Source organism: Tachypleus tridentatus, chromosome 3 (assembly GCF_004210375.1).
Source record: "Tachypleus tridentatus isolate NWPU-2018 chromosome 3, ASM421037v1, whole genome shotgun sequence".
Taxonomy (NCBI): domain Eukaryota; kingdom Metazoa; phylum Arthropoda; class Merostomata; order Xiphosura; family Limulidae; genus Tachypleus; species Tachypleus tridentatus.
In genome coordinates, this window is record NC_134827.1 from 26561352 (window position 1) to 26580320 (window position 18969).

The following is an 18969-nucleotide window of genomic DNA, read 5'->3' on the forward strand; positions in this document are numbered from 1 at the left end:
ACACGTGCTACACTAGGATCAAAAGTCAATGACAATGCGCATCGCCACAGCAGTGATAACGTTACACAGACTCTGTTGTGATCGTATATTATTGATCTGTACTGATTTAGTTGTTTGTGGTTTCTAGGTAAGCGATAACATATTTTTAGTTTTATTTAATTATTGGGAATGAAAAGAAACTAGAGGAGTGACTGATGAAAGAAAAATTATAAAGAACAATGATAATTATGCTATTATACGTATATGTATATATATATATATATATACACACCAATATATAAAATGGATGTTGGTTTCATTAATTTTCAAATTTGCATAAAACTACACAGAATATTTGCACTAGTTATATGTAATATAACACTAGACTAGAGTAAAGACATCTAGTTGTCCACTTTTAAACAATTATTTGATATATGAATAGTGAGGCTAACCTTCACGTTACAACACCCCACTTTTGAAAGCGCAAATATGTTCGGTTATGGAAATTCGAGCCCTTGACTTACAGGTTGCAAATCTATCGTTCTAACCACCAAGTCAAGCCATGTCGCGAAATTTAATGTTTCTTTAAAGACACTGTAAAAAGTACTTTTAATACAAAAACACATTGTGATAATAAATCACTGATACTAAAAGCTTCACGTCAATATTTACCTTTGTATCATGTCCCCATTGTTATACATTCTCGTGCCTAAGTGGTTACGATAACATTGATGTTACTTATCATGAATCTACTCTCGTATTGCTGCAGGTCTGATTATAGAAAAATAATATATGTGAATGGATCAAACTAAAAAAACTGAACAACAATCGATACACTCATATAAAAAAAACATTTGTGAGAAATCCCTCCCTCAGTGGCACAATAGTATTTCAGTAAACTTACAACGTTAGAAACCTGGTTTTGATTCTCTTGGAGGGAAGAGCACAGACAACCAGTTGTGTAAAAGAACATACTCTTCCCAATACTCATAACAACAAACAAACTAAACCCTCATGTCAACACCAGTTTTAAATAATTTTGTTTACTTTCCCTTCACCTGTGTACTTTATATAAATCAAAAAGAACAAAGGTATTAAAACAGAAGTACCTCACATGTAACATTAATTAACTTTGTGATTGTTTGTTTGTTTGTTTGATTTTTGAATTTCGCACACAGCTACTCGAGGGCTACTTGAAACTGAAGTATGTGACCTTAATCAACTTTGTGTGAACCACATAAATAACAACCCTTTGCTTTTTTCCATCCATCCAGTTTCTGGAGCATTTAGATTGTTGTGTTCTTCAGTCTTATGTGGACAGTTTGAAAATTTGGCAATCGTAAATGTGTTAAAAAGTTTTTGGTCGTATTAATCAAAACCATTCAACTGGTCAGTTATTCTCTCATGATACATGAATGGTTAGAATAATTATAAATAATAATAATCAGAAACACTGATTTTGATTTGTTGATTATTTTCTTGAATCATGAAATTAATTGACTTGCTTCAACAAGTTATAATTAATTAAAATTCATAAAGACACAATTATGACCACTGAATTGTTGGAATGATTGAAAGCAGTAATGATTGGGAATAATAGTTTTAATTGTTTTTTCTTTATTATTATTTAATAGTTTTAGTTTAGAAACTAAGACATTATAGAAGGTCCAATGAGTCTTTTGTTGTCCCTAAACAGTATGTTAAAATCATAAATTTTCTAGTGTTGTAATACAGATTTTATATTCAGGATAATGACCAGAATTTTCAACTTTGTACTGAGTTTGTTGATTCCAATTTCAAATATCATCGATTCTTAGACGTCAATACTCTTCAAGTACAAAAGACCATGGATGGGTAAGTCATGATATGACCTTAAAAATTATGACATTTAACATCATTACACATATGTACATAATAATAATCTATACAAAAGTAAGCAATACTTATGTTCACTTTATAACACAATAAGAATAATTCATCTTGATCATGTTGAGTGAATAGTGCCTAGGTGCTTAAAATTACATTAAAGTGAACCCTATGTGATGTCTATACTGAACAACATTCTGACGGTCCACTCTAAATATTTTAAAAGTACCGGTTGTTGGGTTTTGTACATGAGTTTTGATGTTGTTACATATTTCCCATGTTGTATGTCTGATGTACATCATAATTTTTGTTGTGGCCAACAGTTAATAACATTTTTCATGACTGTTGGTCTATAACCAAATTTAAGACTGAATCTTACGCCTTATATTTGCTTGCACGTCTGGTCATTGTTAGTATTCATATAAAACCTAGAAATTGAAAAATATAGTTATAAGTTGTTACAGTAACGTGACGAATGTTATTACATAAAAATTAATCACAAAATGCAATTATTACACGACTACTTTGTATTGGTTTATGACTATTACATTTTATGTTCATTTTCTCATGACTTGTTATTGACATGTAATTGTTATATCGTTCAGCACTTTCATTATTTAATGAAGTGCCTAGTTTCCATATTCTTTGTTTACTGTTAAGATATAGATATATGTTTATAAAATTATTTGTATTTTTCTCAGTTTTATATAAAACCTTGGTCGTGTTTTTGGTTATAATCCCGTTCCTTTAAGAACGTAACCACCCAACTTCTGGTTAATGTGAGAACATCACACGTCAGTCAGGTTACATCCATGTTTTATTTATATTTTGTTCTGTGTATATCATACTATAAAATGTTTAAATTCAGTCTATCTGATATTATTGATAGCTCTACTGATCTCATGGTCATTTCTTATTTTTTATTTTTAGTTGTTTAACTTTTGTCGAACGCAAATTTTATCAAATGGGTTCAAATCAGACACCAATGTTAAAATAAGTTTTCAAAGGCTGGTGTATAATAGATTAATTGTCAAGAAGCATTAGAAATAAAGACTATTTGATTGCTGTAAATATTACATGTTTCTATACTGTCTATATTGGCTTTTGATCAGAGCACGCTACCTACTTAGAGAAAGATAGAACGTCAACCTGGTAAAGAAAATATTTAATTACATATATATCTTTAACTTTCTTACTTCTAAAGGTTCTAGTCTATTACTTTATCAGTTTGGTACCATTAGATTTAACGATGTTTCGTTCAGATGATTTAGGTTAGTCCTAAATTCATACACCGTAGGCTAACAATGCAAAGTAATCCCTATAATAAAAGTACAGCGAAAAGGTGTTAAAATTCGCCATGTTAAACATTTTAACCAATAGTATCAATAAAAATGATAATATAGAAACAACTGTTTATACCGTATTTACGTAATAGAAAACAAACATCCGTTACCTTTAAAAACTAATGTAATATTAATTATCTAGCATGATGTTACTGTTTTCAAACAAAACTTTCAACACCCCTCCATAAAAGTGTTTTTAAACAATAAAATACAATAAATCACTCCGCTAAGGCACTACTACAAACGTTGGTGTTTATGTATGATGTCAAGTAAGAAACCATCACCAAAGTTTGACCAGAAGTTAATAACTTATAGATATACAGAATAATAAACTAAAATTAAATATATAACTAAATCACACGATAAGTAGCTTCAATACTACTTCAGTAATGTTCATGTTTTGATTTTATTTGAGTCTTGAACAGTTTTACTCTGTAGTTTCATGAAACTTTGTTTATAAATTCAATATTTTACCGTGGTATGAATATCCTATTAACTACCGTGTTTCTCCGAAAGTAAGACCTACCCATAAAATAAGACTTAGTGTGAGTGTTATTTTTGGAGATAGTTTTAATATAAGCCCTACCCATAAAATAAGCCCTAGTTAAGAGTGTCAGGAAGAGGAAAGAAATAAAAAAAATTAATTTATTAATTAGTTTAATAGTTAGTTAATCAGTTAGTTTAATAGTTTAATAATAGTTTATTTTAAATGGTTAGTTTAATAGTTTTACTTTGTAACTTCATTTTTTTAATATATCAAAATAAGACATCCCCCGAAAATAAGCCCTAGTGTCATATTTTGGAGTGAAAATTAATATAAGCCCTGTCTTATTTTCGGAGAAACACGGTAGTACAAAACATGGTTGGACAAGTAATACTTTTAAAGGTTGGTTGAACACTCACAGTATCAACATTGTTTAAAATGACATTTATTTTATCTTTTAGAAAGAATATATCTGAGTCGCCAAGAGTTCGTTTTGTGGGGTTAGCTAAAAATGTAAATTGAGTTAAAACTTTATATATTCATGTCTAACTTCGACAGGTTTTGCTGGTTATATTAACAATTTCTCTGTTACGAAAAGTGAACTAACAAACTACAATAGCACAGAATCTGTGTTAATTGTAAGTTTTATGTAAGATAATAAATCACAATTTAGAGAAACTTTTTATTATCATCTAGGAAGAGTTTATTCAGAAAATTATGCACATAATGTTTGTTAGATATACATAAACGTTAGTATATCACTTGATTACTATAAACTTTATCATAATTTAACTTCTTCATTTATCTACTTAAGCAAATTTATACTTCACTCCAAAAAACACATACATAGTGTTTTTTCACTCTAAATATTTTCATAATAACATCCTTAATATATATCATATATAACATATATATATTATACAGCAATATACTGAATTACATAAAATATTAAGCCTAACCACACTGTCAACCAAAAGTAACAATCGTTTATATTTAATAACAGAAGTAAGCTAGAAGTGTCACTATTAGAAATATTTCTATTGGTTGTAACTAACATAACAAGATCCTCACTGTCAATCAACAGCTAAGAGCCTGAAATATAAAACACGTTGTTCTTATTGGAGTGGTGAGGTGCTATCTTTTAATATGAATGTCCGTTTCTATGTTCAATCTTGAGCGTGACGTCAGAGACTTGGGTTAATCCTGCTGCTGGAAGAAACTTCAAAGGAACCTGGAGGATACAAACATTAAATTTTAAATATCTGTATAAAAAATAACTTATAAAACAACTAAAAAACTATCGAGAGTTTTCATAATTCATCAGTTAATCAAGCATTATTTCAAATATTGATATATATTATATATACGGTGTAGCTAAAAAAACCACATAATTTTATTTTCAACATATACTAAAGAGCTACAACATATGAACATTTATTTACTAATAGCATATATTCTACAAAATAAAGATCTCAATGTATCACAGAATAATTTCAATGGTTTTCCTGAGAATGATGGTTGTACGCAGACCCACAAAGAACAGAGATCAAAGCACTCTCATACTGAGTACACATACATGTAATATCATAAATCAAAGCTCCATATAGAGAATATATTCAAGCTATCACATTAAAACTGCAGATCAAATATGTCCTATGCATATACAAAGTATATTCCAAAACAGCCCCATACAGTGTATAGACCTAAATAGCCCAATATAAGTACAGACACAAATAGCATAGTCCAATAGAGAGTACCGACGTCAGTAGGTCAATACAGAGTGCACATCAAAGTAATCTCACAGAGAGTAGAAATCCATTAATTCTATCCAGAGAACAGTTCCACGCAAATCAGAAGCATAAAGATCAAAGTAGTCCCACACAGAATACACCATTCAGTTGAGAAACACAATTCGACTGTCTACAAAGTTGACCTAGAGAGGATCAATTTAGATGAAACTTCAGGAAAGAACTTACAGGTTCTCATACCATAAAAAGATATCAGGAAACATGCTGTAAGAATATATAAAGTTAGGCCTTGGGTCAATATCCGTCATGATAATAGTATTTAAAGTAAATTTAACATTTATGATGCTACTTTAAGTAAGGTCACTTGTAAAAATCCAAGAAAAACAACAAATTAACACATAATAAAATATAAGAATAATTAAGGTTTGGTTATCTAAAGGATTTTCTGTATTTTGACAATTTACTGTCAATCGTAATCCAAATAAACTACATCGGAAACAGAATAATGCTTTAAAAACTGTTAATTTTCGAAGTTGTAGGATTATCAACTAGTGCTATGTGATTTTAAGTAATGAAGCTAAGTTAAACTGTAAGTAATCAAGTTTGTATATGTTATTATTATCATACAATATCTCGATATCTTTCTTAATAAACTACCAAACCTAATGGCTCAAAATAAAGCACAATGAGTTAAAATATTAATTTCTAAAAAAAACTTTTAATCACTAAAATAATAGTACTTTAAAGGGAATTTTAAATCCTTATAATAAACAGACAACTTTTAATCATTTAAGTAATAGTGTTCGAAATTGATATAAAGTACCTGTAAGAAACAATAACAACTTTCAGAAACTAAAGTAGTAGTGCTCCTAATCGATACGACTCAACAACATCAATGAAAAGACTTTATTTATTTACATATAGCTACTTTCTTAATTTCTCAATCTACAAAAATAAAGGATCGTTTTATGTAAAATAAAGAAAACTCATCTTTACCTCAGTTTCAGAACAAGGTACAAAACGCAAATGACGTAGGATGTGGACCAAACATAATTTTATTTCCATTAGAGCAAATCGCACTCCTATACAGTTCCTGGGACCAGCCCCGAATGGTATGTAGGTGTATGGTACAATGTTGGATTTTTTTCAGGAAGAAATCTGCATGTGTATCTGTATCAGATCTGTATCTGGTCTCTAAAACTTATATTTGATCTCATTAAAATTATCCAATATATTTCTTGACTTTTTGTTTTAATTCATGGAAGACAGCTCTTCCCACATTAACATAATTTTAACCTAATGTTCTTAAGGCAATATGTAAAATGAGGTCAGAATAATGAAAGTATATAGATAAATTATTATGACTTAATGAGAGTCTTTTGTATTTGTCACTCGGACTGATGTTACAGAAGAACAATAAAGTGCAAAACAGAATGAAACAATTGAACCTAATTTAAACCTAAAATCAAAGGTATTTTGAGTGTAAAAGGTGTTTTAATAGGTTGAATTAAATCATTGTGTAGTAAAGTCCAGAAAATTAGAATGGAAACAAATATAAACGATATGTAACAGAATTCATTCCTGTCAGTACTCATTGAAAATCAGTATTAGTTCTTCTTTGAAATTCCAGATGGAGTGGAACTTCTCTTTTTATATTAATTCTTTTTTTCCCGGAAACTGGTACTTGGTTCCATTAGTTTTTGCAAAGTTTGATAACTTCGTTTGAAAAGAAAATCGAAATGTAACGTTATTTTCCAAGTATCCTGGTAGTAAAATATTAGTTTAAATGGTGCACGGTAGTAAATACGAAGAGTTTCTTTACGAGTCCTAATGAAGAAGGGCTATTATGGTCATGTGATTAAGGCACTCGACTCGTAATCCGGGGGTCGCGGGTTCTAATCTCCGTCACACCAAACATGCTTGTTCTTTCAGCTGTGGGATCGTTATAATTGAACCGTCAATTTTACTATTCATTGGTAAAAGAGTAGCCCAGTAGTTTGGCTATAGTGGTGATGACTAACTGCCTACCCTCTTGTCTTACTCTTTAAAATAGGGACAGCTAGCGTAGATATCATTATTGTAGCTTTGAGCGAATTTCGAAAACAAAACAAATCCTGGCAAAGATCAACAACTGTACCAGTTTTAAATATAATTTGACCACTGATAGTTCATGAAACTTAAAAATGTTGAGGTAAATATAGTAGAAGGTCAGAATGGGAAATAGAAGTTGAACGTAATGTAATGAAATATCTAAGATAAATATTTAGTGATTCTCCTGATAATAAGAGTAGACTATTTAATAACATGCAGTAATCAAGTTCCACCATTTCTTTGAGTTTCGTTTTTATTCTGAAAGCACTGTGTACAACTAACTAATGCTTATATACAGACACTAACGTCTCGTGTTATATCAAATATCTATAGAATATCTTTTACGGTATCAGCTGTTGCTTACAGCGATGAAGGAGGATAGATTTGAATACTTTCACATACAACTGCATCCAAGTATTTCATGGAACAGACAGTTTTCTTCTTCCTAGACAATACAGGTATTACAACACTTTAATTCAGTTAAAGTTCCTGTCCTTAACATACAGCTAGAATATATATTGTCTGTGTAAAAAACGCAATTAATCATTAATTATAAAATTCGACTGTTTTTAAAATATAAGGAACAATTTCTCACTATACCACACTTGTGTTAAACAAACTTTGAACTTTTGTGACACTCTTAATTTACGGCACTTTCACTATCATAATTTCAGAGGATCACAATTCATAGTAAACTGACGGATATTTTTCTAATGGTTTATGTAGTTATCTTGTTCTGTGTCTTTATTATACTTTTCTAATTCGATGAACATTTTTACTGGAATATTTCTCGTTTTACTAAGTTAGTTTTATGTTTTATACACACAACATGTTTTATTTATTACATATTTCCTGTCATTATTGCCTTGAAATTGAATTTTAGGCTTATCTGTGAATGTAAGGTTTCATCTGTTTCCTGATATAATTTATTTTGGCAATCCTGATTTAAAGCCAACAGATACACAATGTATGATAAAGCACTAGACGTAGTCTCGTAACCAGCCAAGAAGAATATAACGCATTGAGCTACAAGCTCGTCTTCGGTCAAATCTGGAACAGTAATTATATAGTAAAGTGTATTTGTTCATGTTCGATAACAAATTCAATAACATAAAGATATATAAATAAATCGAACAAATGTCGAACTTTCTCGCACGCGTAAAACTAATAAATTCAATCAGTAAGAGCTTTACTGAGTTAGCTAGAGCTTGTACAGCTGGAAACAGGATTAGTTAAATAATGATGGTGTAGAATTTGTTATATAATATAAATACTTTTCTTAAAGGCTTATAATGCTAACATTCATGGTTTGATGAATCAATTGTGTAGCTTTATGTTTACCAACAAACTCTTCCGTAAAAGAAAAAACTAAAAAAGAATGTACCTAAATAAAACCTAAACAAATTACAATATAATCAACAGTTATCAATATTATGTCACAACATTGTACAATTAAATTATTAAAGTATCCTTTGTACACATATAGAAGGATTAAACTCATGATACAACACGATTTATCGTAATTCAATACAATGAAGTTCTTTAATAAAATCCTGTCTTTACTAATTACAACCTTAAAAATAATTAAAAATAAAGAATGAACATCAAACAATATGTTACGAATCAATTAAAATCCAACAACGTTTGTATTTCTGTCGCTAACAATGCTGTTTATAGTACGAAATTACCTTCACTCGAAGTAACAGTAGACACGACAGATAGACTGATGTGGCTTCACTGTAAGAAAACAAAAACACACACATCCTCGACGTAAAAACCAATGTCTCACAAATAATTTAACTTTTTATCTTAATCCTTATTTATTTGATTGGACAAGGGTATTTAGGAGTTTGTTATGAAACTAAAAGTATATTTGATTTGTTGTCATGAGAGTTTATATTAAGTTATCTTGCTTAATATAAAAAGACACTAAATATCATATAAATATTTTAAAAATTAATAAATTCCACGCTGTTTCAATTTGTTTAAAATTAAACAATTAAACACTAAACAAAATAATGGAGAGTAGTGGATTCTGGAACTTTATATTTCTATCAAATATTATTTATATTTTAAGAGGCGTTAGAATAAAACAAAAAGTTCTCGGTATTAGAGTACAATCTCCTTTATGTTCAAATAGCAGCAGTTTAAGTTGTTAGTTTTACAGTTACAGTCAAACCTTATTTAGATTCATATAACATTGGTTTAAGTAGACAGTTTCACAATTAAAGTAATATGTTCTTTATATTCATAAAGTAAAAGTTAAAGTAGTCAGTTTCACTGTTTCCATAAAACCTTGTTAATATTCATATAAAAAACCTAATTGTGATTTCCATGACTATTAAATGTTTACTGTCGCCACAAGTTCAGTGAAACAGTGACTTAGCCATTACGATTTCAGACTTTCGGTAAAATTTTACAATCGTCAGTCAGATCGTACAAATAACAGTTATAACGGCTGTCAAAATGTGTTTTAGAACTCGTGAAAACAAAACTCAAACTATTACATTTGATTCTCTAGGTCAAGTCTAAACACATTTTTAAATTTTCTCAAATTTATTTTGTAGCCTGTTGTTGAAGAATTTAAAGTTTCCTTCTTCGTATCCATAATTGTTGACATAAATTAAACAATATATTATTTTATTGTATTTCAGATATTACATGTACATTTTATAATAGTTTTATTTAACAATTAAAAAATATCTGTAATAGATTTTGAGTAAGGATTTTGAATGTAATATCAAAAGGAGTATAACAGATTCCACTACAATGCGAATTCTGCTGCAACACGATGAAATGTGTTGTTTATTTTCAGTAAATGTTAAATAGAAGTGGAAGACAAGAAGAAGGACAGCTTATCATCACAATCCATCGCCAACTGTTGGGCTACTCTTTTACCAACGAATAGTGGGATTGACCTTTCACATTATAATGGCTGCCAAGTCCAATAACTCACGGCATTTTTACATGCTATCCTTGCCACTTATGTGATTCTGATTGAGAAAGAGATTCTCTTTGAAAGCTATGCATGACACAGATTTAATTCTTACTCAAACGACACCAACACGCAATTCACATGCAAGTAAATATCGCCATCTGTTGGCAGAAATAAAAGCTTTTTTGGCAAATTGAGTAAAAGCATTGTCAGGGTTTCTTAGAGCATTTGTTTTAGTTTCGAAAGAACAGCTGGCAATCACATCCATGGTGAATGCACCAAAATAACTGGAGGAAAAAGAAAGCACAAAAAACTTTAATTACTTGTGAATATAAACTTTTCAAGACAAATAAATTAAAAATGCTAAAGGTCAAAATAAAAGAAGCTGTTGAAGCTGTGTTTACCCCAAAATTACCTTTCACAGCCGGTAAGATCAATATATGACGTAGTAATCAGTCTCTCATTTTTCTTCTATTAGAACTTTTGTCTGAAAGAACTAATCAAAACAACTGAGAAAAATCACTAATTTGCAATTTAAAATACGAGGACTTTTCTAAAAACTCGGGATCCAACATAAAAATTATTTTCTATTTCATATATGATTTATTTTCAACATAACCTATTGAGTCGGTAGACTCGTACGAAAGATGCTTTAAGGTCTGTATGTCCTTTTGAAAGAATTTGTCGTCGACCCGTGATTTAACATATCAGACCATTAATAATCTGAATTCTTTTTGCATTTCAAAGGGATTTTAAGGTTACCGAATTAAAAAATGTCACTTGAAGCTACATTCGGTGTGTAAAAGAATAGTGAACGATATGGGGCATTGTCCTCATAAGATGGCAGTTTTTGTTATCGAAGAGAACAATGTTCTGACGGAACAGCACATTCTCCTCTTGGAAAACAACATCGTCCTTATGGAACATTACACCTATTTATCAGCAATCGTTTTCTATTTTTTTATTTCTCTTAATAGTTGTTGATTTACCATATACAATAATCTACTATGAAAGGTTTAGACATCTCTAAATAATCAACTACTTAAACGTTTGACATCCCAAAGAATTGATTACATTACCTTCCTTGCAGAGAAGGTAGATGAACTTGAAGGACTCCATTCCAAAATTTAAATTTTTCTATCTTGATTAAAGTATTGAACCCACGTTTAATCCACAGTTATAACACTAACGACAAAATGATGAAACGTTTTGAATAGAAATTGAATAGAAACAAAACATAATTTTTCAGTATAGTGAAAGTCTATCGTCGAAGTAAGAGAATTGGATATGCATATTACATAATTAAACATGGTCTCTAGAAGCAACTGCAGGAAGTCTATTCGCTTTGTCTGAAATCATCGGAAACCTTTCGTTATTGAAAAAAAACATGTGACATTAATAACTAATGTTGAATAAAAGAAAATTTTTTTATTATTATTTTAAAACACATAATAACACTATTACACGCCCCTAGAAAACAGAGATTAAATATTAATTACCTCAGGACTGTGTTTACGTTGGTCAATTATCTTGAGAGTCAACTTTTTGGAAAACTCCATACCCGATGGGTCGATCATGGAGATTTTAAACAGTTTCATGATGCTAGGAAAGGCAACTAAAAGAAGAAAGGTAATTCATTAGAATGTTATTGTGTAATTTAGACAATATATTATTTTCATACATTTCAAAATATACATGAGCATTTTATAAAAGTTTTGCTTAACAATTAAAAACACAGCTATAATAGATTTTGAGTATTACTTGGCAACGCTTATAAATGTTATATGGAAGGGAGTGTTGGACATTTCAAGAAACTGTAAATCTCCTGGAACGCGATGAAATGTGTTGTTTAATTTTCAATCCAGTAAATGTTAACTATCAGTGGAAGACTAGAAAAAGGGCACCTAATCATTACAACCAATCGCCAACTCTTGGGTTACTTGTTTTTGTTTGTTTTTGAATTTCCCGCGAAACTACTCGAGGGCTATCTGCGTTAGCCGTCTTTAATTTAGCAGTGTAAGAATAGAGGCAAGGCAGGTAGGCATCACCACCCACCGCCTACTCTTGGGCCACTCTTTACCAACGAATAGTGAGATTGACCGTAACGTTATAACGCCCCCACGGCTGAAAGGGCGAGGATGGTTTGGTACGACCGGAATTCGAACCCGCCACTCTCGGATTACGAGTCGAACGCCCTAACATGCTCGGCCATGCCAAGCCTTTGGGTTACTCTTTTACCAGCGAATTGTGGGATTCATCGTTCACATTATAATGGCCCCCAAATCCAATAAATCACTGCATTCTTACATGTTATCCGTGCCACTGAAGTGATTCTGATTCAGAAAGAGATCCTGTTTGAAAGCTGTGCATAACGCTATGTTAATTCTTATTCAAACTAAAGCAACTGGCTACTCACGTGCAAGTAAAAATCGCCATCTGTTAGCAGAACTAAAAGCTTCTTTGGCAGTTTTAGTAAAAGCATTGTTAGGGTTTCTTAGAGCATTTGTTTTAGTTCCAAAAGCACAGCTGGCAATCACATCCATGGTGAATGCTCCAAAATAACTGAATGGAAGAGAAAACACAAAAAACTTTAATTATTTGTGAATTTGAACTTTTTCAAGGCAAATAAATTAAAATGGTAATAAAAAAATATAGAAAGCTATTAAAGGTGTTTTTACCCCAAAAATTACATTTAACTGTTGTTATGATCCTAATATTTTTTAATACTCATTAATGTCTTTTATTTTTTTATATTAGAACTTTTGTTTCAAAGAACTGATCAAACCAACTGAGTAAAATCACTGATTTGCAGTTTAAAATACGAGAACTGGAAGAAAAACCCCGGGATTCAAACTAAAAATTAAATACTATTTCAACTATGATTTGCTTTCATCATAACCTAGTGAGTCTGTAGACTCGTGCTTGAGATATTGTAAGGCCTGTATGACCTTCTGAAAGAATTCTTCCTCTCTGTTTTCGGTCCGTGATTAAACTTCACGGGTAAGATCATTAATAATCTGAAATCTTTGGCATTTCAGACTGATTTGTAGGTTACCGAAAAAAAAAATTGTCACTTGAAGTTACAGCAAGTGAGTAAAAGAATAGTGTACGATATGGGGCATTGTATTCATAAGATTGCTCTTTGTGAGAAGAGAACAATGTTCTGACGGAACAGCACATTCTCCTCTTGTCCCAATGGAACATTACACCTATTTATCAGCAATCGTCTTCTATTATTTTATTTCTCTTAATAGATGTTGATTTACCATGTACAATAATCTACTATGAAAGATTTAGACATCTCTAAATTATCAACTACTTAAACGTTTGACATCCCAAAGAATTGATTACATTACCTTCCTTGCAGAGAAGGTAGATGAACTTGAAGGACTCCATTCCAAAATTTAAATTTTTCTATCTGGATTAAAGTATTGAACCCACGTTCAATCCACAGTTATAACACTAACGACAAAATGGTGAAACGTTTTGAATAGAAATTGAATAGAAACAAAACATAATTTTTCAGTGTAGTGAAAGTCTATCGTCGAAGTAAGAGAATTGGATATGCATATTACATAATTTTAATTAAACACAAACTTAACGTTTCGATTACCATTAATTGGGAAGAAAAGAGGTGATTGTTTTTTTTATTTGTGAAGTTAAAGTATTAAGCACTGCATATTATTATGAATCTCAAACGTGTTATAAATAACATGTCAAAAATTAATAGTGACTTTACGGTAGTTAGTGTTATGACAAAGTGTAGCTTAGAGGTGGTTGTGTTTTTTTTAATTTTAAGGTACTAAAATGTCACTTCTGAATTGTATGTCACAATTTCGGAGTTACGGTGTTTATACAGTTTACATGGAGACGAGTAATTACAGATTATATTGTGGTATTTGAATGTACATTAAGATGTTTAAACGTTGATCAACCATGTCACATCTTTAAACAAATGCCAAATGAGATTATTCTACTACACTCGGTGCATACAAGTCCAAAAGAATTATGAGCTAAATGCATTCTTATAGTTCAAAGTTACTTTCGTGTCATATATTTAATATTATGTGCAGGGTATCAAAACTAAAATTCTAGAATCCTATGCCTGTTTACTTTCAACTGAGCCACTAGACTAGATCGGGTATTTAGAATTTACAAAACAGTAATATACCTTGTTCGTAATGGAAATGAAAAATAAAACATGAGGAACAATTCGTTTAAATTACTAGACGAAACATCTATACATTTCGGAACGATCTGAATCTTGAAAGGTGTACTTAAAATTCTTCTCCTACATGGATGATGCAAAGCAATTAGAGAGGAATATTAAGCTTAGGAGATGACAGCCTTACTACTGAACGTATTATTGTGGAAACTTGTCTGCATGGTTGCTATCGAGCGGTGTGGTTATTAGATAAAGCATCACAAGACTTGATGATCTGGTATGTTTGGTGATTTTCCAAAACTGTTTTAGTATAATGTACACAATCATTTGTATCTTTAAATGTATACAAACAGAGTTAAATTTTGTGGTAAAAATGTGTACATTTTAACAATTATAGCACATGAAGATGAAGTACAAACATTACAATATCTTCAGTAGATAGTTATATCCAACATCTTACCCATTACACTCAACAGCTTTTCCATCTTTTGCAATCTTTAGAAAGTTTTCAGTTAATGTGTCAGCACACTCAAGAACTCAACTTTGCATCTATAAAGAAACAAATACGGTAAAGATATGGTTGGTGGATAAAAAATAGCGTTGAGATGTTTTTTGGTTTCTTTTCACTTTGACAAAAAAAAAGGTAAAATTGTCATTAGAACAAATAATTTGTTTTAAAAAATCAAGACCATTATATTTTTATGGCCTTACCTTTCGACTAGCACTTCTAGCAATTAAAAAATGTCTTACCAGGTGGCGCTATAGCTTAATAGCCCTTTGTATCAGTTGATTGAACTCTAGTCTTGAGTGTCAGGTCTTGGGATAAAATTCAATGCTAGGAAATATATAACAAAATAAAAAGTGCTTCTTTTATTTGGCAGATGCCAAACGCATTTCCTGAGGGCAATGCTATAAAAATTTTGATATAATATGAAAGTAGTGCATAACAAATATGTTGGTTAAAATAAAATAAAGTTTGTTTGTTGCAAAGCACATACACACTAATTGGATCACCTGTCCTGTTCAAACCTCACAGATCGATCCTTTAACTCCATATTGAAATAATATTTTCCCTATTTTACCAGAAGTGTAACACAAGAGAAAAGACAGATAATCGTCATAACACACCGCCAACGCCTGGGTTACACTTTTACGAATAGTGGGATTGACTGGAACTTAATAACACCCTCATCACTGATAGAGCAAACATGTTTGAGGAAACAGGAATTCGAACTCTTAACCCTTAGATCACGGGTCTGGTGCCTTGACCAACTCGTCATGTAGGATCCACACTGAAATACCATCGTTTTGTAACAAGCAATCAAAGGTGAAATTGTCAGCAGGTGTCTTGTGGAGCGTGATCTGTCTCTTCTGTCTTTAATACCGACCAGAAGACTTGTGAAACAACGTCCTATTAATAGGTGCTACTTCTATAAAATATTTCTCCAAGACTTCCACCATAAGAGTCACGATGTACTAGACAGTTACTACCAATTTTGTCTTTGTTTATTCTTAATGAAGACTGGGCATAAAATCAGTTGTAAAATAAAAAATTGATGAAGATCCATAAACGGTAAGTGAAGTGGTGAGGCAAAAATCCCGCAAAAACATAAATGAAACCGAGGAATGAAAAACATGAAAACCTATGTGTATTTCAACCTGCATTTAATGATCCTCCACGTCAATTTTAGTGAAGATCCATCCACTCTCTGCGAAGTATTTACATGGGCATACAACAGACAGAACTATTATATTTACATAGATGGGGCTGGTGCATTAGATCCGCGTGAGACGTATTCATTACGTCATATCTGCACACTGAAAATTGAAAAATCATAAACTTCACCGTAATAAGTACTAGAGGCGAAATGGAACATTTGTGACCCATACTGCGAATCTACATACATACGAGAATAAAAATTCGTGAAGTGTAAATTTGCACATAGAGTATTAAAAAGAAATTTCTCGTATAACATAAACAAGATTTATATTATAGTATGATTACTAATATAATGCTTACCCATATAATCGTCCATATTTCACATAATTATCTTGTTCCAAAATATGGAGAGGCTAGAAAAACAAAAGTGATATAATGTTCTACTTAAAGATTTCAGTGTTCAGAAAAATAAATAATTTTCATAAATCTTAATCAAAAGTACTTTAGTTTGAACAGATACAATTGCACAAAGCCATCCAAAACGTAGACGTTTCACAAAAAAGAAAGAAACCCAGACAACAACACTGACAGCCAACACTTCGGCCACTCGTGTGTAACCGAATAATACGTTTGACCTTTTATAAACTTCCTCACCAGAAAGTTTAATTTCATTTTTTATTGTTATCTCTATTCTACAATAGCAATATTGCAGTACACTTCCTGTTACAATTGAAAACATTGTAGTGTAAAATAGCCATAAACATTAAATTCGAGACCAGAATTGGTTTCAATAATCTATTCGTAGATCCCCATCACATCTTGTATCTCCCTTTACTGGGTAACCCCTTAATACAAATAAAGTAAACCCCTGGTAACGTCTAGGCACTGGTTTTTAAAACTAGAAGTTTATACACCAACTATATGTTAGTAATACTGCCGACATGCAAAATATATTACTGAAGAAACAGTGTGTTTTATTTTAATTTATAAAACTGTTTGAAACGATGGTATAAACCTGTTAAATTCACGTTTTAACATAAGTTATATAGAAACTGTTTATTCACCTGTAAAGTCCGATGATCACCGCAACAGCACAAAGAAACCAAGGAGGATGGATGGTAATGCAGGTAGATCCATAGTTAGACAACTTTCTAATCAACAACATAAAGAGCACAGTGACAGATTAATAAACCTTTGTACAAATATATTCTTAGATGTTACACACTAGGATAAAAGTTCAAGGACACACTGATAGAAAAACAAATATATATATAGAACACATGCTACACTGGGATCAAAAGTGAATGACAATGCGCATCACTTCAGAAGTGATAACGTCACACAGTCTCTGGTATGATCGTATATTATCGATCTGTACTGATTTAGTTGTTTATGATTTCTAAGTAAGCAATAACATATTTTTAGTTGTATTTAATAATTCAAAGTGAAAAGAAACTAGAGGAGTGACTGATGAAAGAAATTATGAAGGACAATGATAATTATGTTATTATATATATATATACACACAACAATGATAATTATGTTAGTATACCTATATATATACACACAACAATGATAATTATGTTATTATATGTATTTATATACACACAACAATGATAATTATGTTATTATATGTATTTATATACACACAACAATGATAATTATGTTATTATATGTATTTATATACACACAACAATGATAATTATGTTATTATATGTATTTATATACACACAACAATGATAATTATATTATTATACCTATATATACACACACAACAATGATAATTATGTTATTATACGTATTTATACATATATATATATAAATACACACACACAAATATTTTATGTCGAATATCTACGCTAGTTATATGTAATTTAGAAGCAACAGATTAGAGTGAAGACATCTAGCTGCCATCTTTTCAACTCTTATTTTATCTACGAATAGTGGGACTGACCTTTACGTTTCAACACCTCTACTTCTGAATATGCGAACATGTTTGGTTACGGAGATTCGAACCCTTGACTTACAGGTTGCGAGGCTAGCGTTCTAACCACCAAGTCAAGCCATGTCGCGAAATTTATTATTTCTTTAAAGACACTGTAAAAAGTACTTTTAATACAAAAACACACTGTTATAATAAATCACTGATACTAAAGGCTTCACGTCAATATTTACCTTTGTATCATGTCCCCATTGTTATACATTCTCGTGCCTAAGTGGTCACGATAACATTGATGTTACTTATCACGAATCTACTCTCGTATTGCTGCAGGTCTGATTATAGAAAAATAATATATGTTAATGGATCAAATTAAAAAACTGAACAACAATCGATACACTCATATGAAAAAAAAACATTTGTGAGAGATCCCTTGCCCAGTGGCACAATAGTATTTCAGTTAACTTACAACACTAGAAACCTGGTTTAGATACCCGTGGAGCGAAGAGCACAGACAACCAGTTGTGTAAAGAACATACTCTTCCCAATACTCATAACATCAAACAAACTAAACCCTTATGTCAACACCAGTTTTAAATAATTTTGTTTACTTTCCCTTCACCTATGTACTTTATGTAAGTCAAAAAGAACAAAGGTCTTTAAACAGAAGTACCTCACATGTGACATTAATCAACTTTGTGATTGTTTGTTTTTTGAATTTCGCACAAAACTTCTCGAGTGCTATCTGTGCTGGCCGTC

At 31.0% G+C, this 18969-nt stretch overlaps 2 protein-coding genes across 2 annotated transcripts in view; both read right to left on the reverse strand.

Annotated features, from left to right (window-relative positions):
• Positions 1-4358: 4358 nt before the first annotated feature.
• Positions 4359-11470, reverse strand: LOC143247946 (cytochrome P450 3A19-like). The gene is made up of 5 exons (XM_076496495.1): positions 11436-11470; positions 9200-9234; positions 8356-8561; positions 6417-6563; positions 4359-4903 (listed from the first exon to the last, which is right to left on the reverse strand). The coding sequence occupies exons 1-5, from the start codon at positions 11468-11470 to the stop codon at positions 4814-4816; spliced, it is 513 nt and encodes a 170-aa protein (XP_076352610.1). The 3' UTR covers positions 4359-4813.
• The window catches only part of LOC143246580 (cytochrome P450 3A6-like), a 96201-nt gene continuing 88107 nt past the window's right edge, over positions 10876-18969 (reverse strand). The window contains exons 2-4 of the mRNA XM_076493532.1: positions 12863-13008; positions 11946-12061; positions 10876-11795 (exon numbers count right to left, since the gene is read on the reverse strand). Of these exons, the coding sequence (XP_076349647.1) occupies positions 11613-11795; positions 11946-12061; positions 12863-12989 (426 nt within the window). The 5' untranslated portion in view covers positions 12990-13008 and the 3' untranslated portion in view covers positions 10876-11612. The remainder of the gene's footprint in view (positions 11796-11945; positions 12062-12862; positions 13009-18969) is intronic.